The sequence below is a fragment of the Balaenoptera borealis genome (genome assembly GCF_965194805.1).
Source record: "Balaenoptera borealis genome assembly, chromosome: 5".
Classification (NCBI taxonomy): domain Eukaryota; kingdom Metazoa; phylum Chordata; class Mammalia; order Artiodactyla; family Balaenopteridae; genus Balaenoptera; species Balaenoptera borealis.
The window spans coordinates 96,719,018-96,738,509 of NC_138862.1; the positions used below are offsets into that span (position 1 = coordinate 96,719,018).

Sequence of the window (19,492 nt, forward strand, 5' to 3'; positions counted from 1 at the left end):
GGTGGGGCCTGGACACCACTATTTTTAAACTATGTTTCTGATATGCATCAAATGTCAGTTACTGTTCTAGGATATTTTTAAAAATGAGTACATGTAGATTGTGTTTATAAAAGCATATTTCAACTACTCTCATTTGCACAACTGCTGTAGAAATGAAACATACAGAAAAGTGACACACTATTGTTGCAAGAGAACTGACAGAACCTTTTCTTTTGAAAAAAATAAAACAATTTTCTAAGATCTGTCTATCAAAATCATTCTATGAAATTAAACATAAAACAAATACCAGCAAAAAATCATTTATATATAATCTATGGTTTTTTAAAAAGCCTAAAATCTAACGATACAGAAAGAATAATCTAATACAAATACAAAACAAAATTAATTTAGAAAATAATTTCTCAATAAGATGTTCAGCATCCTAAAAAGACTTTAAAAAAACTTAGCAATACTTACATAATTAATAGAACTTTCCCAAAACACTGCATTGTAGCAAATATATTTAAAGATGAATTTAACTGATAATTGTGAGTGTTACAATGATAGCAAATACAACTAAAATATATGCATATTATGATAAAGAATAATACAGCATTATGAGAAGAATGACAAGACAAAGATACTCAGTCTTCAAGCTTTCTTTACATGTCATTCTGGAAGAGCGTCAAGCCATGTCAATTTAAAATAAAATTATTTTAGCTAAGAAGCAGATAATGTGATGAAGAAAAGACAATAAATCAACTTTAGTCACTCCAATCCAATAATCCTAAAAATAATAAATTTAAAGGCTAATTTATGTAAAGGCAAATGCTAATTATCATGTTAGAGGAAATTTGGTAAATACTACCCTTACAGAATTATGACATCACTATAGCAGTTTTTAAAAAGAAATTTTGTTCATTAGATGCTTGGATTAATGAAGATGTGAATTAAATACAGCCTCTCCATTTCAGCAGACTTCTTAAAAAGGCTGAGTCTTAATTTTCTTTAATTTCTTCACATTCCAATAAATTCCTATTGAATTTAAGCCAGAATAGATTAGTTGAACATTTTTATAACTTTATAAATTGTATTTAAACCCAGTATATTAAATTAATACATATGCATAATTAGATTTCTTAGATAAATTAAATACTAAATTTGATGTATGTTATACAAAGGCAATATTTCAAACTCTAATTAAGTCAATCCCACTGGTGGCAATTTATTGTAAAAATGCTGCATGTGCTGTAAAATGGTGATGATCTGTACAGTTTAGAAGAATTTAGTTTTATTAAGTCTTCTACTTGGTTCCTATGACTAGGAACCCCAGAGAAAATACAACTAAAGAAATCAATACCAATAGAAAATACATTAATTTTGTTACAGGTGTAGTTTAAAAGCAGAAAACAAATGATGCACAGCAGAAATAAGAAATAATGTCACCATGGTGTTTGATCAGCAGTATAGGAACTGACTTTGAGGAACTGATAATTTACTGTCCAAAGATTAGGCAGTGAAATAAATCAATATGTGGGAAAAATGGGAGGGGGAAGAGTGGTAGTAAATATCAGAATAAATCTGAATTTTCTCAGTTCATTTGGAAGGAAAAGGACTACTGTGAAACTACAACCACCATGAACTGTTGTGGTTTAATCTATAAAAATTTAAAACTCGAAACTTTCAGAAAACTCAAGTATAAAATATTTAATAAACTGGCTTTCTGATAACTCAAATGTTCACTTATAATTGAAGTTAATTTCTTAACTATTTATGAATATAATGTATCAAGTTCAGAAGACAAGTGTTTTATACTATGCATTGTTTCTATTTAGAAAATTCTTTTTAGGATTTTATATTTTAAAAAGTGCATAAGAATATAAGAGAGGCTTATCAAAAATTTTCAAAACTCAGTATATTTTCCTCATCTCCAGTAATCTAGAAACCTATTAAAACAATCTGCATCAAATCTGAAACTGTCTTTAATAAGATAAAAACACCAAATATCTATTTAAAATTCATTTTGAAAATGTAGTCTCAGATAATTCAAATCGAAAGTACTGACCATTGGTTTTATCCAGAATACTGAGTTCTAAATGAACAAAATTTATATATAGTTTTCTAGTTTTTAAGAGAAGCACTTTTTGTTTCATTAGAAAAGTTATTACCTCCAATGGACTATATTAATAGAGAAATAGCACAATCCTTACTCAGTACCTAAATTTTCTTAGGGAGAGATACAAATTTTTTTCCCCCATAGTTTATGTACTGGTCTACGGGGCTTAGTAACAGCACCACTCTTGGGCTGATACTATTATGGATTTTGTTTAAATTTTGAGGGGAAGAAAATAAACACATCCCATAGGTCATAAGTGAATCATAAACTGATAGATTCCGCTTCAGTAAATGAAAGGCAATTCTAAAATGAAAATAAATATGGAATTAAGGCAGCTCTAAAAGACAGTAAAACTTATCCACCCCAAATAGTGCTACTGTAGTATAATTCATTCCTTTAAAAGCTGTGTGTATAATGTAGACATAAAAGCCAAATATCAAAATAAGCATTGCACAATTATGATGCAGCATCAGGTGCTTTTACTTCAGTGAATGAAAAATAATGGCCACAACTCAAATGAAGGGTTCATTTAATATGAATATATGCACCTTACCAGAGATGTTTATGTTTACTACCAGAGACGATTTAGCAATTCCATATTCCTCACAAAGTCAGTATAATTGTTGTAAAAAAATCAATTGTGGTTCTGAATACCCGTTCACAGTTGACCTCAACAATGTATCTGATGTAGGAGACTGATTATCTGTGACAGGCAGAAGCATGTGGTGGTCCTCAGTCCCAAGTGGAAGAGTTAGTGGTAAAGTCATATCAGAAGGCTTCACATCCAAAGTTTCTGATAAAGGACTTTTTTGTATGGAATCTTGTTCACTCAAGGGATGATCCTCTATACTGGAATCTAGAATTTTATCTGTACCTGAAATGGAAGGGAAAAAAATTCACCATCTTTAAAAACAAAACAAAAACCATGAGGAAGACTCAATCTATTTACCACCCCCAGAACTTGCATTCCAGCCCCACACCTTTAGTCACAGTTTCTTTTTTGCTGATTTGCCCTTCACATTATCTATACAAATCCATTATGGGCCTCAAGGTTAGGTTTAAGCACCATTATAAAAATGGACTTAATTGTGCTGGACCAGGGTAAGCTGTTTCCTATCTACTTTATCACTCATTTGTCAGTTTTTCATATACCACCTTGTGACATCTGTCTACCTTACTGGTATGTAACATTCTACTTAGGTGTGCCTTGAATGCTCAACAGACTATAAATTCCTTCAAAGTAAATGTCTAATTACACTTCTCTAATTCCTTCAAAGTACCTTATAATGCTACACACATAATAAGTACCCAGTTTGTTCACTGAATGTATTAATAAGTAGTTCATATTATTCTGTGAGTTCAAGTTCGGAGGTATGGCACTTTCATTTATTTTCAGAAGGAAGAAATTCTGTGTTACTCAAGGGAGTAATTACCCCACTGACTAAAGAAACATTTTTCCCTTCAAATTTTCCACTAGCTTTACCACGCTCTTCTCACTTCAAAGTACTGACATGATTTCAATCTCACCAACCTTGTTAGACAAAATTTCATATTTGCTTTTTTAAAGTTATGATTGTTTTTGCCAGACTATTCTTCAGTTCAGCCAGCCAAGAATACAACTTGCGCTCTCTTGTTGCGATGACTCTCTTCACAATATTCTCTCTGCCTGGGATGAACATTCCCTTTCCCATCTCCACCCTTTGAACTCTTCTCCACCTTTCAGTTTACCTAGAATTAAGCCTTTCCAATACTCACCTCAGAAGGACTTAATCTCTTCTTCAGTATTCTTGCATCTCTATTATATCCTGTATTTTGTGTTGTAATCAGTTATTTATTTAGATTTCTGGTCTCCCACACCAGATTGTAAGCTCTCCGAGGACTAGGACTACGCCTTGTACAACTTCATATACCCTGCATAGTTATGTGTACTTTAGAGGTATTTAATAAATGCCTGTTGAATTAATGACTCACTGAAGTTTTCAGACATTACTACCTCAATCCTTATGATGTTTATATTTACTATCAAAGACTTACTATCATCTCTACACAGTGAAGAAGACTAGTGTTTTGTTTCTAATCATGACAGAAGGGTAAGCACAGTGAAACTTTCTCAAGGATTCATTTTAAATAACAGACTAAAAATTTTGTAGTCTGGCTTTCCATTTCATGCATCATAACAATTTGGGGATACCCGTTTCCCTATTTCCTCTTATACATTTTTGGACTAGCGTTCATGATGCTCCTTTCTTCGCATAACTACAGTAAACCCCAGTTAACCTAGATTCTAGTATGGGAAAGAGTGATATATAGTTGTTTATGTATTCTCTCATTCTTGCAATTGTTCATATATCAGGTTTTTATTTAATTAATTAATTTATTTATTTATTAACATCTTTATTGGAGTTTAATTGCTTTACATTCATATATCAGGTTTTTAAAGGAGGAAGTATTTCAAGCAATGTTTATTACAAGGTCAATATGGAAAGAAATTCAGAGTGAACTCATCTGAACATTATAAAGCTACCTTCCTCATATGTGTGCACCTAGTTTTTAAAAATATATATCTAATTTAAACTGTTACACTGTGTATCTCAACATTTTAAGGAATAGTACAAATATGAGAGCACCAAATTTTTAAAAAACAGAAGCATTTACCAGAATGGACTTTTGTTTTGTGCTTCTTTAAATTTTTAATATCTGTGTAAGAATTTCCACATAATTCGCAGATAAATGGTCTTTCTCCTGAAAAACAAGTTAAAAAATTAAAATCTCAGTATTTCAGAAGCTGCTAAGGCAAAAATATCAATGTTCACGAACACAATGCAAACATTATATTGTTTAAATTTAGTTTCAAATTACCATTTTAATCTCTTGGTTCTAATATAGTGAAATGAAAACTTCTATACACATAGGCACTCCTTTCCTTTATAATACAAAGCGTCCCTATTTCAAGGAAAAATCGAGCATTTTCACTAACAGAACCTTCAAACTAAAAAAAACTTACTTTTTTATTTCTATCAGACATTTAGTGAGTGCCAATTATATGCCAGACTCTGGCTAAGAGATGTAGCTGGGGGAAAAATGCGTAATTATGGTTTCTGCTCTCAGGTAGCTTATAAATTAGAAAATCCTTTAAAAATACTCACAGAATAAAAATACTACAAAATTATAATTCTTCTGAAATAAGAACTGTTCATTGCTTTATAATGCAAAGTAAGGAACATGAGGATATAGAAGTTGCCAATAAACTTATTAACTGTTTACTAGGTGCTCACACTATACTAGATAGGAATTACAAGAAATAACTATTAGAAAGAAAAAGAACAGTACATTTTCAAAGTGGTGTTCTCCTTTGTTTTAAAAATTTTTGTGTATTTCATATTTTCTTCATACTACTTATATACTACCTTTTACAATAACCATGTCAATATTAAAATATATTCCTAAAACGTGCATACTGAACATTGTTTAATAAGAAAATCTGATATTATCTTGGTATTATCGATTCCTTTTCATTTTTTGGTATTATCTGTGTAATTTTATCCAAATCATTTAAAAACCATTGATTATCTGGCACACTTCTTAGAAAATCTACACAATTCTTGACCAAATTTAATCCATAATCCAAACAACTAAAAAACCAAAAATAAACAAATAAAAAGTTGATATTCATACATTAAAATACAGCTACAGTTAGAGTATGATTAGATACCATATAGTCCATAATGGTTTAAAGTCAAGGTTTACATAAAAAGAAATTAGAGAGAACAAAAAATAATACGTTCTCCCTAAACACAGACCTGTATGGGATCGAAAGTGTTTGTTGAGCTCTCCTGAGGAAATAAAACTTTTCCCACAAATACCACATATGTATGGTTTTTCACCTAGATGGAAAATAAAAGATAGCGAAGTGGTGTACTATACCAATATAATATTTATCAATTACAATAATCTAAAGTAAGCTGTTCTAAAATATTATTTAAATTAAAACCTCTTTGTATTGTATTTTAGAGGTATTTTCAGTGTGATCCAACTTAAATGAACATTAGTAATTACTTTACGCTGTTCATGTAACCTGATGCTTTTCATATAATAAAACTTTCTCCGAATATCCTTCTAGTAGACTAGAGGTGGGCAAGAAGTCTGATTTTTATATAATTAAAAACATGAAAATTCATCAATCCATATTTCAATTTTTGCTGTCTATAAGATTATTAAAGGGGAATAAAATCATTTAGGAAAGATCTATTAAAAAATTACCCTACAAAAAAATGAAAATTTTTGAACAACAGGTTTTGCTTCAAAATTGATACTTTGGGTTTGAAGTATCTATTTAATTTGCAAATCTTACAATGTCTGTGTAGAAAAAGTCCTAAGAAGTTATTAAATCAACGTTCTACCCAAACTCACCCCAACCCCTTAACTTTACAGTTTTATCCAAGGGAAATGAAGCTTCAAGACCCTAAAGAGTTCTTCTAAGGTCATAAAAAATGTCTTATTAACTCAAGTTTATATATTTTCAAAATTATCTGATTTTAATGTATATAAGTTACATGATAAAAAAATTTCACCCACTGTGTATTATTCTAGAAAATAAGTCTGCTTTTATATCTAATATTTATGTGAAAATCAGAAACACAAAAAGCTTCAAGAAGCACAGACACAACAGATATATAACTACGAAGCCTGTAACCTACTTTTTGTAAAGGCTCAATTTCCCTTTTTCTTTTATTTACAACTTTCCTTATTTTAAGCCATCTCTGTGTCAAATTCTTACCGGTATGTTTTCGAGAATGAGTAATAAGAGAACTAGAGACAGCAAATGCCTTCCCACAGGTGTCACACACATAAGGCTTTTCTCCCGTATGCCTTCGAACATGATAGGTCAATGTGCTGGCTTGGGCAAATCGCTGTCCGCACCTATCACATACATATGGCTTCTCTCCACTATGCTTCCTATTAGTAAATAAATATAAAGATACATGTTGGCAAGTAAAACAATCTGAGGATCACGCCACACAGCAAACATTTTTCATACAATTCTTCATGCAGTATCTCATTTCATCTTAACAGATCAACAGTATGTGTTTAAAATCAAGTTTTCAATGTATACTGTCAAGAATAAATGTTTTGGTTTTCAAAACATTAGTTCTGAGATTAGTGCAAAGTTTTGCCATCAGCCTTATGTGGTAGTCAAGTGTGCCCATAATACTGCAGGCAATTATTTTTGTCTGTCCATTCACTCACTCTTCAAAACTCTTTCCTCAAACCTTCAGCACCTCCTCACCTATCCTCACTCTCAGCTGATGTCCTTGCTTCCTGTTTCACTGAGAAAAATTTAAGCAATCAGAAGTAAATTTCTACCACACAAATCTCCACCTATAGGCATCTGTATCTATAGAGTTTGCTTTTCTTAACTCTAATATGAGAATGACAGTTCTTCTGAATCCAACTACTCCAGTTTATATACTTAAGATACTATCCTCCTTGCCTACTCAATGATGACTCTTGCAGTTTCCTCCATCCTATATCATCTAGTTTCACCACCCCTTTGGATCGTAGCATACAAATATACTGATACATCTCCCATCTTAAAAAAAAAAAAAAGACCCCTGACCTTACTTGCTCCTCTATTTTCTGTTCCCCTTTAGTAAAATCTTGAGTCTCCAATGGTTCTACTTTCATTTCTTCTCTACTAGCCTCTGCTAACACTGCTTTTGTCAAAACCACTGCTAACCTCTCACTTTGCCAAATCCAATAGTCAATTCTCACTCTTAAATCTCCCTATCATCAGAATTTGACACAATGATTACTCCCTCTGAAATCATTTCCTCCACCTGGATTCCAAGACAGCCCAATCTTCTGGTTTGCCCCTATATTGGTTGTTCCTTCCTAGTCACTTATAATGACTTGCCCATCTCCCAGAACTCTTAGTTAGTGCGCCTTATGACTCCATCCTTTGATCTTTTTTATCCATCTTCATTCTCTTGGTGACCTCATCTAATGTTATGACTTTAAATACTATCTACTCAAACCAGTCCCCTGACTTCCAGACTTAGATAACCAACTATCTAATGCACGTTTCCATTCAGATGTCTAATAGTCATCTCAAATTTAACATGATCAGAACTCTACTCCTACATAAACTGCTTTATCCACAAATCTCCACTTCAGTTAATGGTAATTCTATCTTTTCAGATGCTCAGGCTCAAAACTTGAGAATCATTTTTAATTCTACTCTTCTTTTTTTCTTTCATACCCCACATCCAATGTGCAGCAAATTCTGTTTGTTGTACCTTTAAAATACGTCCAGAATCTGACTACCACTTATCTCTTCCACTGCTCTCTCTCTGACCTGAACCACTGTCACTCTCACTTGGGTTTTATCTATAGCTTCCTAACTGGTAACTTTGCTTCCACTCTTGCAGTCCTACAATCTTTTGCTTAACATAGCATGCATAGTGATCCTCTTACCATGCAAGCAAGATCACATCACTTACTTCTCATTCTCAAGAGTAAAAGCTTCATAATGACCTACAAAACCTTCACCATCTGGACACCCTAACACCACTCGGATCTTATTTCCCTCCCTCACTTATTCCTCTCCAGGCACCATGGCTCCCTTGCGGTTCCTTCACTGTGCTGAGAATACTGTGTGGTGGTACCACAATTAGAACTCTACTGTCCTGAATTCTCATACAATAGTCTATTTAAGGCTATAGTGAATGACAGACTCAAAGATCAAACATCTGTTTTTTTTGTTTTTATTTTTACCTTGCATGAATCTTGAGATTGCTAGAAGTTGCAAATTGTAAATTGCATACATCACATTTATAGGGTTTTTCCTCACCATGATGCATGCGACTATGGAAGACTAGCTGGCATTTCTGAGCAAATCCTTTATCACACAATTCACATTTGTATGGCTTCTCACCTAAAAGTAAATAAAATTTATATTTAGAAGGAAATATTGTTTTAGTTGCTTAAGCCATACAAGCTTTCAAAAGAGTTCATCAACAGTACTAGTTTCAGTATTCAGAAAATATTAACTCTAGAAGTAAAAAAGCAAATAGGATATTTTTCCAGATTGATTACTGAAACCACCAGTAGAGTTAAAAGAAATTAGTGTTTCTTAGTGCATAATAGTGAAAAGTGATCAATGAGAGAAATACATAATGCATCTTAAAAAGCACAAATCTAAGTGTACCAATAAAGGTAAATATAGAGGCTGAGGAAGGAATGTATATATAATTTATGTTCAGAAGTTCGACAAAGAAGCAGGTGGTGAGATGTGTTGGTAAAATCTGAGAATCAGCCTGAGTTGTAATTACTTCTTATCAGTTTTAATATATTGTCTGTTAAATATTTAGCAAGGTAGAACTAAATTTATGCTTATTTTGTGAGGGAAAATGGTTTAAAGAATTCACACACTGGGACTTCAGAGTATCAGTTACAACAAAACAAATAGCCATTAAATACTTGGTCACAATTACAAAGACATTTTCAAGTCTAACATGCTCAATACTTTTATGAATACAAGTACATACCAAATTTGGTCACAAACAGTCAACAATGTATGTTAATATGTTTATAAAAATATTATTTCAGTCACAATATAAAAACAATTATACTTTCCACGAACCACTCTTACCTGTATGAGTTCTTACGTGCGTTTTCAGCTGGTTACATTGGGTAAATGCCTTTCCACACAAGTGGCAGACATAAGGTTTGACTCCTTTATGTATTCTCATGTGCCTTCGCAAGCTGCTGGCTTCTGAAAACACTTTCCCACACGTGTTACACATTGGTTTGGCCTTGGAATACCTCTGATCCAGCTCTTCCCCGGAGCTCTCCAGCTCGTAAGAGTTCTTGACACTGGCTATATTAGACATAGAGTGTTCTTTCAGAGCACAGTTTGGCTGTGATTTTCCACGTTTCCGTTTCACTGTAACAGTTTGCACGATATCTTGTGCTGGAAAAGTATTTTCCACAACGGATGTCAACTCAAGTTCTGAATTATTTCTTTGTGCAACTTGTTCTATTACAGGCGTGGACAATTTATTTGCATCTAGATATACTTCAACAGATGCATTCTCTAAAATGTCACTGGGATATTGCACTGTTTTATTCTGCCCTGTTTTCTGGGAGTTGAAGGGCTTCTTCTTCTTTTTAGTTTGAGATGACTTCTTTGCTAAAGCCCCTTGTTTAGGATTTGCCTGAACTAAATCTGTAGACCCTTCTGATTTCTCCCGACTGTTATAATCTCGTAGAGTAAGGAGACAAGTCTGTTGATTCAATTCAATGTTTCCGGTAATACTAGATATCTCTGTAGAAGAGGGATTAGCAATAAAAGCAAAATCTTCCATCTTTATTTTACATTTAGTGACCACCTCTTCCACTTTGAGATAGTCAGCAGCCTGATGGATTTCTTTAACATTCCAACTGTAAGGAAACAAGGCTAAATGACAATGTTCTGATCAAAGAAAACACGTTTTGAAACAGAGCTACACAAGTATTTCTGTCTTTTAAAGACCTAATGAAGTAGAATGATACAAAAGGCCTAAGAGAACAAATTTATAAAAAATTTATTCACTCAGAATGTTTAGGCAAAAATCTCCAGTTTTACAGAACTTGAAAAGATGAAAAGTAATGGATTATTCATATGTACAACCATGGAAAAACAAAATGTTAAAATTTCTACGTGTTAAGAAAACAGTTGGAACATAAAAGTGGCTGTTAGCAACTTACTGCCTCTTCCCATTTCTCCTGAGGCCTCTTCAGATACCAAGCAACTTTTCTGGACTGGCAACAAGAAGAGTCTAAAGAAATTATTATCTTCCTCTGCTCCCCTGTGAGGGACTTCAACTGCACTTCTCAGACTTTCCTGTGCATGTGAATCACCCAGGGATTTGTTAAATGTAGATTGATTCAGTAGGTCTGCTTTGGGGCCTGAGCATCTGCATTTCTAACGTATGCCCTGGTGATGCCAATGCTGATGGTCCATGGATCACATTTGGAAGAACAGGGTTTTAGAATGCACTAAGCTCTCTCTAGCAACCTTCCCAGCTTTTTTGTGTGTGATCCCCAACCCAAATTAGCTGGAGAGTTTGTCATGTTAGAGTTATGTAGAAAAGATTAATGTTCAACATTCCAATCAATATTTACTGAGCATTTCACTTTATAAAATGCTTAATCTGCCGACTCAGGAGCCCGCAGTGTGGGGTGGGGTAGGGTGGGCAGCTGCCCATTAGACCAGCAGAGCGGGACTGCAGGGGTGCGGCCCTCCCTCCCATGGCCTTCTGTTCAGATACCCAAGGGGCCCATGTGCACCCCTGGGATCACATGGCCGAACACAGGACCCCAGAGGTTTCCAGAGTCTTTGCCTACCAGGGAGGTTGGGGTGGCCCTGCCAGCCCACCTCTGAGCAGAGCATCCCCAGATGGGGCAGAGCTGCATATGGCTGGGCTAGACAGGGAGCGGTGGGGCAGTGGGCTCTGGAAGGGGCTGATGGTAGCAGATAGGGTGTTGCCTCCTGCCTGCAGGTGGGGAGCACCCTGACTGAGTGGGTGGCGAAGGGTTGGTCACCAGGCCCAGACCCCCAGCTCCTTTGGTTATAGGCTGACATCAGAGTGGTGGCTCATGGGAAGCGGTTAGCTGGGAGGTCTGAGGCCTGGCTCACGGGGTCAGGGAGGAGCTGGGGGAAGCGGACAGTACCGCGAAGGCAGATAAGGGGCGGCAGCCTCAGGTTTCTGCCCCCGACTCCCCTGGTGTTTTCCAAGCCAAAGCCTGCAGCTTACTTTTTTAAAAAATAAGAAAAGAAAAACAATTTATAAAAGCAAAAAATTAAAAATCTCCTTATTGTTAAATCTTTTAATATGTATTGTTATATGTACTGAATAAAATGTGAAAAGCAAAAAAAAGAAAAGAAAAAGCAAAAAAAAAAAAAAATTTACTGAGCATTTACCATGTGTGGTACTGAGAGCGATATTAAGAAATACCAAATAGTCTCTGCCCTCCAGAAGTTTACAATGTAGTGAAAGGCTGGCTGTTCAATTACGCTAGCAATGGCTCTGGATTACTAGCTGAATTAATTAGAATAAATCAGCATCTTTGGGTGCTTCAGTTTTCTTAGCTGTAAAGTCAGAGAGCTGAGTTGGTATTAACACTAAAAAATATGCCCTTTTAATTATCTGATGATGGATACATACATAAACATACACATACATACATACATACACACACACACACCCTCAAGTAACCTTCCTACTTGTCATTTTCCCCAGATATAATTTAATTCCTCAGAAAAATTAAGTAGATTTATAGGCTAGTTTGGAAACCTAATCACCACTTTTAGTGAACATTTTATTCTCTGGGAAAATCCATGCCAAGTTCCTAAACATACTACAAATAAACTTTTGGAAAATAATCTGTTTGTAAACTGACTCCCTTAGCTAAGAAAACAATACTTAAAATAGTCTTTTCTTATGGCCTTTGGCTATAATTCTGGAGCAAATAACGAACGATCTTTGTAATCAAGTTAACTCCCTGTTTGCAAAGATATAGCATGAATGCCCCAAACATAAATACAATCTTATTCATCTTCCATACAAAATGCTTTTTGCATGTATACAGCACTGTCACTCTCTAAAAACATTACGTTTCTTAAGCATTTTTATTGATTCTGCTACACAGTCTATTATTAAAATACAATAAATGAGAGTCCCTATTAGAATGAAAACCAAATTTACTCCATCACTTATTATACTTAGGTCTCAAATTATAATTGTGCTTAGTGCTTCATAAAATGAATCACCAACAAGGTGGGATAGCCTTTAAGACCAATACAAACTAGTACTGAGTCGCACACTAACTGTTCAGTACTGAAACAGTAATTCATACAAATTATTTATTTCACAGATAGCCTATAATCTGTTACAATTAAGAGAATCAGCATTTGTTTATGTCAATAACTGATCTGCTTTTGTTTATAAGCATGAAGTTAAAGTGCCTGCAAACTTGCTTTCACTTTTTGAATAGTCACTGAAAGTCATTTAATTACATATTGCCAGGTATATGGCTAACTGCTTTATATGAGTAATTATAATCCCCATTTTACATACAAATGAAGGATCAGAGGCCCAAAGAAGTTAAGTAACTTGCCCAAGATCACAGAGTGTTAGAACTAAGATTTGACCAAGGTAATCTAGCTCCTGAGTCCACTTAATTCTTTATTATTCTGTTTTCTTAATCACTAAGTTGTACAGACTTTCTAGTTTTGGTATATGTCTTCTCTTGCATTTGTGTCTGGGCTCAAACAATTGGCTCCCCATCTCCCCAGGAAAGATATGTATCAAAAAAGACTGAGCCAGGGACTTCCTTGGCAGTCCAGTGGTTAAGACTTCACCTTCTAACGCAGGGTGTGTGGGTTCAATTCCTGGTCGGGGAGCTAAGATCCCACGTGCCTCGGGGCCAAAAAACCAAAACATAAAACAGAAGCAATGCTGTAACAAATTCAATAAAGACATTAAAAATGGTCCACATCAAAAAAAAAAAAAAAAAAAAAGATTGAGCCAAACATCTGGCTCTTCTTCACACTGGTTTTTTGCATGAAGGCTCAAAGTAAGGCACTCTTCATTGTGTTCCCATCAGTTCAAGATTTTTGGCAAAGTTATTTGAGAAAAGGAAACCACTAAATTGAAGATCAACCAAAATTCACTGGTTTTGTGATTATTTTATATTATGTATTCTAAATTTTTAGATCAGAGGTACTTGTATAGCCAAATATTCAGTAAATTTAAATAACATCATATGACATTCATCTATGACACTGCTTTGTTCCTTTAATCAACTCACACAGAACTGACTCAAAAATTTCATTACATCAAAATTTAAAAGCAATTCCAAAGAGCATGAATGTTTCCTTTTCAATAGGATTAAGGAACATCCTAATTCCAGCTTTTCAAGAAGTATATTTCCACGATAAGCTGCAGTGTAAAGAGAGGGAAGAACTTTGCTTAATGTGTACATGCATATATCTATAGAGATCATCTGGAAAACAATGAAAGAATATTTACCGAAGTGTTAAGAGTGGTTATCAGTGGGTGGCAGAATTTCAGGTGTTTTCTTTTTTGTTTTTTCCCTAATTTTTCTCCAATAAATGCGGAATTAATGGGCTTGTAGAGTAGGATAGAGAAGAGGAAATAAAGGAAGGAAAGTAATGTTCATTGGGAGGTAGTAAATCCTAAATCTTCACAGTAACAACCAATGTAATTATTATCATCTCATTTTTACAAATGGAGAAACTGAGGCCCAGAGAGGCTATATCTTGCTCAGAGACATGGTGACTTGACAGGCAAGATCTAATTCTAAAGCCCATAATCTTTCTATGTCAGATGATGATCTATTCATGTTTACACTTTCATAAAAGACGGAGAAAAGAAGACAGGAGTAAGTTGATTGGTTTCTCTTTCCTTTTATCCCCACCACCTTTTGCCCAACAATGAGTAAACGTATTAGTATTAATCTAATTATACAGTTCACCACATATGAAAGACACAAAATGCCTGCATTATCAGATTCCTCAGAACCTACTTCTTGTCAGTGCAGTGACAGCATTAAGCATCTCAGAGAAGCATCCTAGCATCTTAGACCAGACTTAAGCATTAGCACAGATAGTTCTACCAGGCAACAGGAGTCATGGCCATTAACACGCCAATGAAGATATTTTCCCGAATCAAGATCAGGAAGAGGTCCTGCAGGTTGCTATTTATAGCTGGAAATGGGAGCACTATTAAAGGCACACAGAGATTCTTCCTTCTTTCTCCATCTATGCCTCCCCACCCCAAACACCTTAAGAGGTAGGGGATAGAGAGTGATAGAGAAGACCAGAGGAACATAAAGACCAAAAAGCAAGGGGAAATTGGAATTCAATTAAAATTCATCATATTTTGATCTTTAACTTTACATAACTGAAATCACAGGCTTTGTTGCAGTAGATAAATCAAATGTGTCAAAAACCATGCTTTAATCGTATTAACATCTGTACTTTTTGTGCTTATGAAATGTGGTCTGTTTATCTCAAATCAGAGACACTGACTTCTTTATTAAAAACAACACTGTGCACATCAATATTTGAAGACTCAGAGTTCAGGGACTAAATGGAAAAAAACTAATCTGCTTTAGCTCTAAAGACTATTGAGCAGCTTTTGTAAGTGGAAATAAAATGTGTACCTTACCTGTCAAGATTCAGAGTTCCTGTGTATATAAATTCCAACAGTTTCTGAAATCCATCAGCCTTCACCTGACTCTGATCAAGAAAGACATTGTTCTCTGAAGTGCTTCTGTAGATCGCACCAAAATACTCACTAAACGAGGCAAGCACATTCCTATGAGCTTTAAACTGGAATTCCCCGATTACTATGGTGCAGTCACAAAGAAAACCTGCTTCCCGTTGTTTGTTCAGTCTCTCTAAAAGGTGCTCACAGTGGTGCGAATACTGCATTTTGATATCAGAATCGAATTTTACCCTTGTTCTAAAAAACAAAAAGAAATAGTAAATCAGTAACCCTAAATTTTCATCAAACTTTGCACCCAAGCAATTGGTGAGTGAAGAGACACAGAACATGAAATAAAATAAAGTCTGTTCTCATTTTATATCTCCAGAAAATTCTTATCAAACAGATATGAATAAAACTGCCGAAGGGATAAATGCCTTTCTAGCTTTTATTTCAGCTTGGTAAACTAACACAATCCTTTGGACACGTCAATAAATGGCGATGTGCGAAAACATTTTCCACAAAGTGGAAAAAAAAAAGCACCGCAAAATTTCACGCTTTTGCATCAGTTGAACCTTCAGACTTTGAAGCTCAGTAGGCACACGTATATTACGAAAAAAAATTAACAAACCACTAAGAAATGATTTCTTGGGACAAAGGGAGAAAGGACACGGTATGAGTTCTTTAAAACTGCTCCCAATCGCTTCTCGGCCTTTTGGCTAAGATCAAATGTAAAACTCTCAAATCACTGAAACCTGTTAGCTTCCTCGGAGCACAGTGGCTTCAAACGCAAGGTGGGCGCCCAGGGGGCGGAGAACGAGCAGGGCCAAGAGTTGTCAAAGGTTAGGTCACTCGCCCCAGGAGGCCACACCCCTCCCTACCCCGCCTCCACTCGAGGTGGCATCGGAGAGTGACTGCGAAAGCCGGTCTCCCCTGGCTTCCGCCTCCCTGCCCTTCGCCGAGCTCCCACTCCCGCGAATTCCCACAGCAGAGGTTGTGGCCAAGGCCAACACCGGGGCTGCCTCGCCCAAGCTTTCCACACTAACACCTTCACTCCGACCTGAGCGCGAACTCCAAGGAGCCTGCCCTCCAATGTCCCAGGGTCGAGAGAGAGCGGGGACAGCAGGCTGAGGGCGAAGACAGAACTCACCTATAGCAATCCAAAGGGGAACACAGTTTCCTCACTCTCTCTCCGCCATCTTGGAAGGACGTCACCGCGCCACGCTCCACCTCTCCCTTCTTCCTCCACGGCGACGTCACATCCGGCTCCGGGCATTCCGTGGCAACCCCGTAGGCTCTAGGACCTCGGAGGCCCGATGCCGGCCTGTGGGGAATAGTCTGGCGTACAGAGACACCGCTACCTAGCATGCCAGGAGCTAGGGAGAAACAGGGAGAGTCCTGGATACGAGATCTAAGGGCTCGCTCACAGCGCCACGCCTGTCTTCCTCATTCTGAGCATTCTGGTTGGAGGACAGTCGGCATCTCGCGCTCGGCCCGCATTCAGGGCCGAGACTGAACCGCACTGAACCGCGCTGCACCGCGGGCCTCTTTCCAGGAGCCAAATGGCGCATTGCGTGCTGGGGCTTGTAGTTAGTTGCTCGTCTTCTCCCATCATCCTCCCCTTCCTTGAGGCCCCACGAGTAGGAACAGCTGCTTTGTGTACTCGGGCTCTGGGCCATGGGAATTTTTGAGCTGAAACTGATCACCCCTTTTTAGTTTACGTACCCGAAAGCTCTCGGGAACCCACGAGTCTTGTTTGCATCAGCCAACTGGAGCCCAGTTTCCAGGATACCCTTACGTGGTGATTGAAGTCTGAGCTGTATGAAAGCGGAGCAAAGCAGTAGGGTACACTGGGCATGCGCGTGGGGAAAGGTGGGCTTTGTACCGGAAAGGGTTCTTCTGCGTCTGGACTAGAAAATTTTTAATACAATTATTTACATCGTATTCAGATTTTGTGCAGTGAGGGAAAGGGGTGCCAGTTATCTGCGTAATATAAAAAGACGCAGAAACGGTAAGATAAGTCGTGCTGATATGTTAGGGTGAATTCTTTCATACTACCCGCGGACAATATAATCTAAGAAAACCAAAATGTCAACATTTTTTCTTGTTAAAAGTTGTGGCACAGGGAGCTCAGCTCGGTGCTCTGTGATGACCTAGATGGGTGGGATTGGGGGGTGGGGTGGGAGGGAGGTCCAAGGGATGGGGAGAATATATGTATATATCCTGATTCATGTAGCTGATTTCACTTCGTTGTACTGCAGAATCTAACAAAACATTGTAAAGCAACTATACTGCAATTAAAAAAAAAAAAGTTGTGTCAGGACCACAGGAAATTTACTCGTGATTTTATATTAAAGGACAGTCTCAACTTGAATTTATTCTTTTCTCTCTTGAGATTTTTTACAACCAGATTCTGTTTGCTCTCTTTGTAAATTCTTTCTTGCCGGTAAGAATCATGTTTGTGAAAAAAACCACAACGGTTAGGTTTATAAGAAAAAAAAATGAGGCTGGTTCTTTCTTGATTTCATCTTTATGAATATAATTTTTTTCTGATTCCACTTTATTTTTGTCAGAATCCTTTTCAGTAATTTATTAATTCAGAAATATTTGTCTTTACTATGTGTCAAACAGATACTAAGAATATGGAAAAAGCATAAAACATGGTCACTGGCGTTTAGAGAAATCAGCAATCTCAGGGGGAAAACTAATGGAAAACCAAATGACTTGTAATACAAAGAGTGCTGGGGGCAACAGGGCTTATTTTTTACGCGGTGTTTGATTACCCTTACTAGGCTGTACATTATATCATTTTTTCAGTATCAGGTTGTGAGTTTTAAAAAGTTTTTTTTTAAGTCTGGAGCACTTCTTCCATGTGCAAGCCGTTAATAAAAAAACATTTGGTGAACAAGTAAAATACATCCAAGTTGAAAGTTCAAATTCCCAAGGTACTGCAAATTACTATCAGGATTATGTTTTTTTAAAAGCCAACAAAACCCAATCCAAAAATGGGCAGAAGACCTAAATAGACATTTCTCCAAAGAAGATATACAGATTGCCAACAAACACATGAAAGGATGCTCAACACCACTAATCATTAGAGAAATGCAAATCAAAACTACAATTAGGTATCACCTCACACAAGTCAGAATGGCCATCATCAAAAAATCTACAAATGCTGGAGAGGGTATGGAGAAAAGGGAACCCTCTTTCACTCTTGGTGGGAATGTAAATTGATACAGCCACTATAGAGAACAATATGGAGGTTCCTTAAAAAACTAAAAATAGAACTACCATATGACCGAGCAATCCCACTACTGGGCATATACCCTGAGAAAACCATAATTCAAAAAGAGTCATGTACCACAATGTTCATTGCAGCACTATCTACAATAGCCAGGACATGGAAGCAACCTAAGTGCCCATCGACAGATGAATGGATAAAGAAGATGTGGCACATATATACAATGAAATATTATTCAGCCATAAAAAGAAACAAAACTGAGTTATTTGTAGTGAGGTGGATGGACCTAGAGTCTGTCATACAGAGTGAAGTAAGTCAGAAAGAGAAAAACAAATACAGTATGCTAACACATATATATGGAATCTAAAAAAAAAAAAAAAGGTTCTGACGAACCTAGGGGCAGCACAGGAATGAACACGCAGACGTAGAGAATGGACTTGAGGACACGGGGAGGGAGAAGGGTAGGCTGGGACGAAGTGATAGAGTAGCACTGACCTATACACACTACCAAATGTAAAGTAGATAGCAAGTGGGAAGCAGCTGCATAGTACAGGGAGATCAGCTCAGTGCTTTGTGACCGCCTAGAGGGGTGGGATAGGGAGGGTGGGAGGGAGACGCAAGAGGGAGGGGATATAGGGATGTACGTATGCATATAGTTGACTCACTTTGTTATACAGCAGAAACTAACACAACATAGTAAAGCAATTATAGTCCAATAAAGATGTTAAAAAAATAAAAAGCAAACATAAGGAGCATCACAAGACCCTGTTAAGTGGACGTAAGTAAGCAGGGGGAAAAGAAATAAGCTGTTTCCGCCCGGTTTCGAACCGGGGACCTTTCGCGTGTTAGGCGAACGTGATAACCACTACACTACGGAAACCC

General features: G+C 36.5%; 1 protein-coding gene across 4 annotated transcripts; it reads right to left on the minus strand.

Moving 5' to 3' along the window:
* Nucleotides 1-92: 92 nt before the first annotated feature.
* On the minus strand, nucleotides 93-17,488 carry MYNN (myoneurin). Of its 4 annotated transcripts, XR_014245178.1 has the most exons (9): nucleotides 16,520-17,484; nucleotides 15,331-15,627; nucleotides 9,747-10,537; nucleotides 8,870-9,029; nucleotides 6,873-7,051; nucleotides 5,896-5,979; nucleotides 4,751-4,837; nucleotides 2,649-2,969; nucleotides 93-1,014 (listed from the first exon to the last, which is right to left on the minus strand). XR_014245178.1 is itself a non-coding variant. In XM_082394010.1 (8 exons), the coding sequence occupies exons 1-8, from the start codon at nucleotides 16,735-16,737 to the stop codon at nucleotides 2,707-2,709; spliced, it is 2,073 nt and encodes a 690-aa protein (XP_082250136.1). In that variant the 5' UTR covers nucleotides 16,738-17,488; the 3' UTR covers nucleotides 93-2,706. The 4 variants fall into 4 exon arrangements, 3 of the variants coding, with proteins under 3 accessions (XP_082250136.1, XP_082250135.1, XP_082250137.1); XM_082394010.1 differs by having other exon boundaries at nucleotides 93-2,963; nucleotides 16,520-17,488; XM_082394009.1 differs by having other exon boundaries at nucleotides 93-2,969.
* Between the last annotated feature and the right edge of the window lie 2,004 nt (nucleotides 17,489-19,492).

Excerpts from the sequence above, each read along its gene's own strand:
- MYNN (XM_082394009.1), bottom strand. The coding sequence starts at position 16,737 with ATGCTAGGTAGCGGTGTCTCTGTACGCCAGACTATTCCCCACAGGCCG. Across the intron at positions 5,980-6,872 it reads TCATTCTCGAAAACATACCG|GTGAAAAACCATACATATGT; the intron begins GTAAGAATTTGA and ends TTTTCCATCTAG. Across the intron at positions 2,970-4,750 it reads CAAAACAAAAGTCCATTCTG|GTACAGATAAAATTCTAGAT; the intron begins GTAAATGCTTCT and ends CTTCCATTTCAG.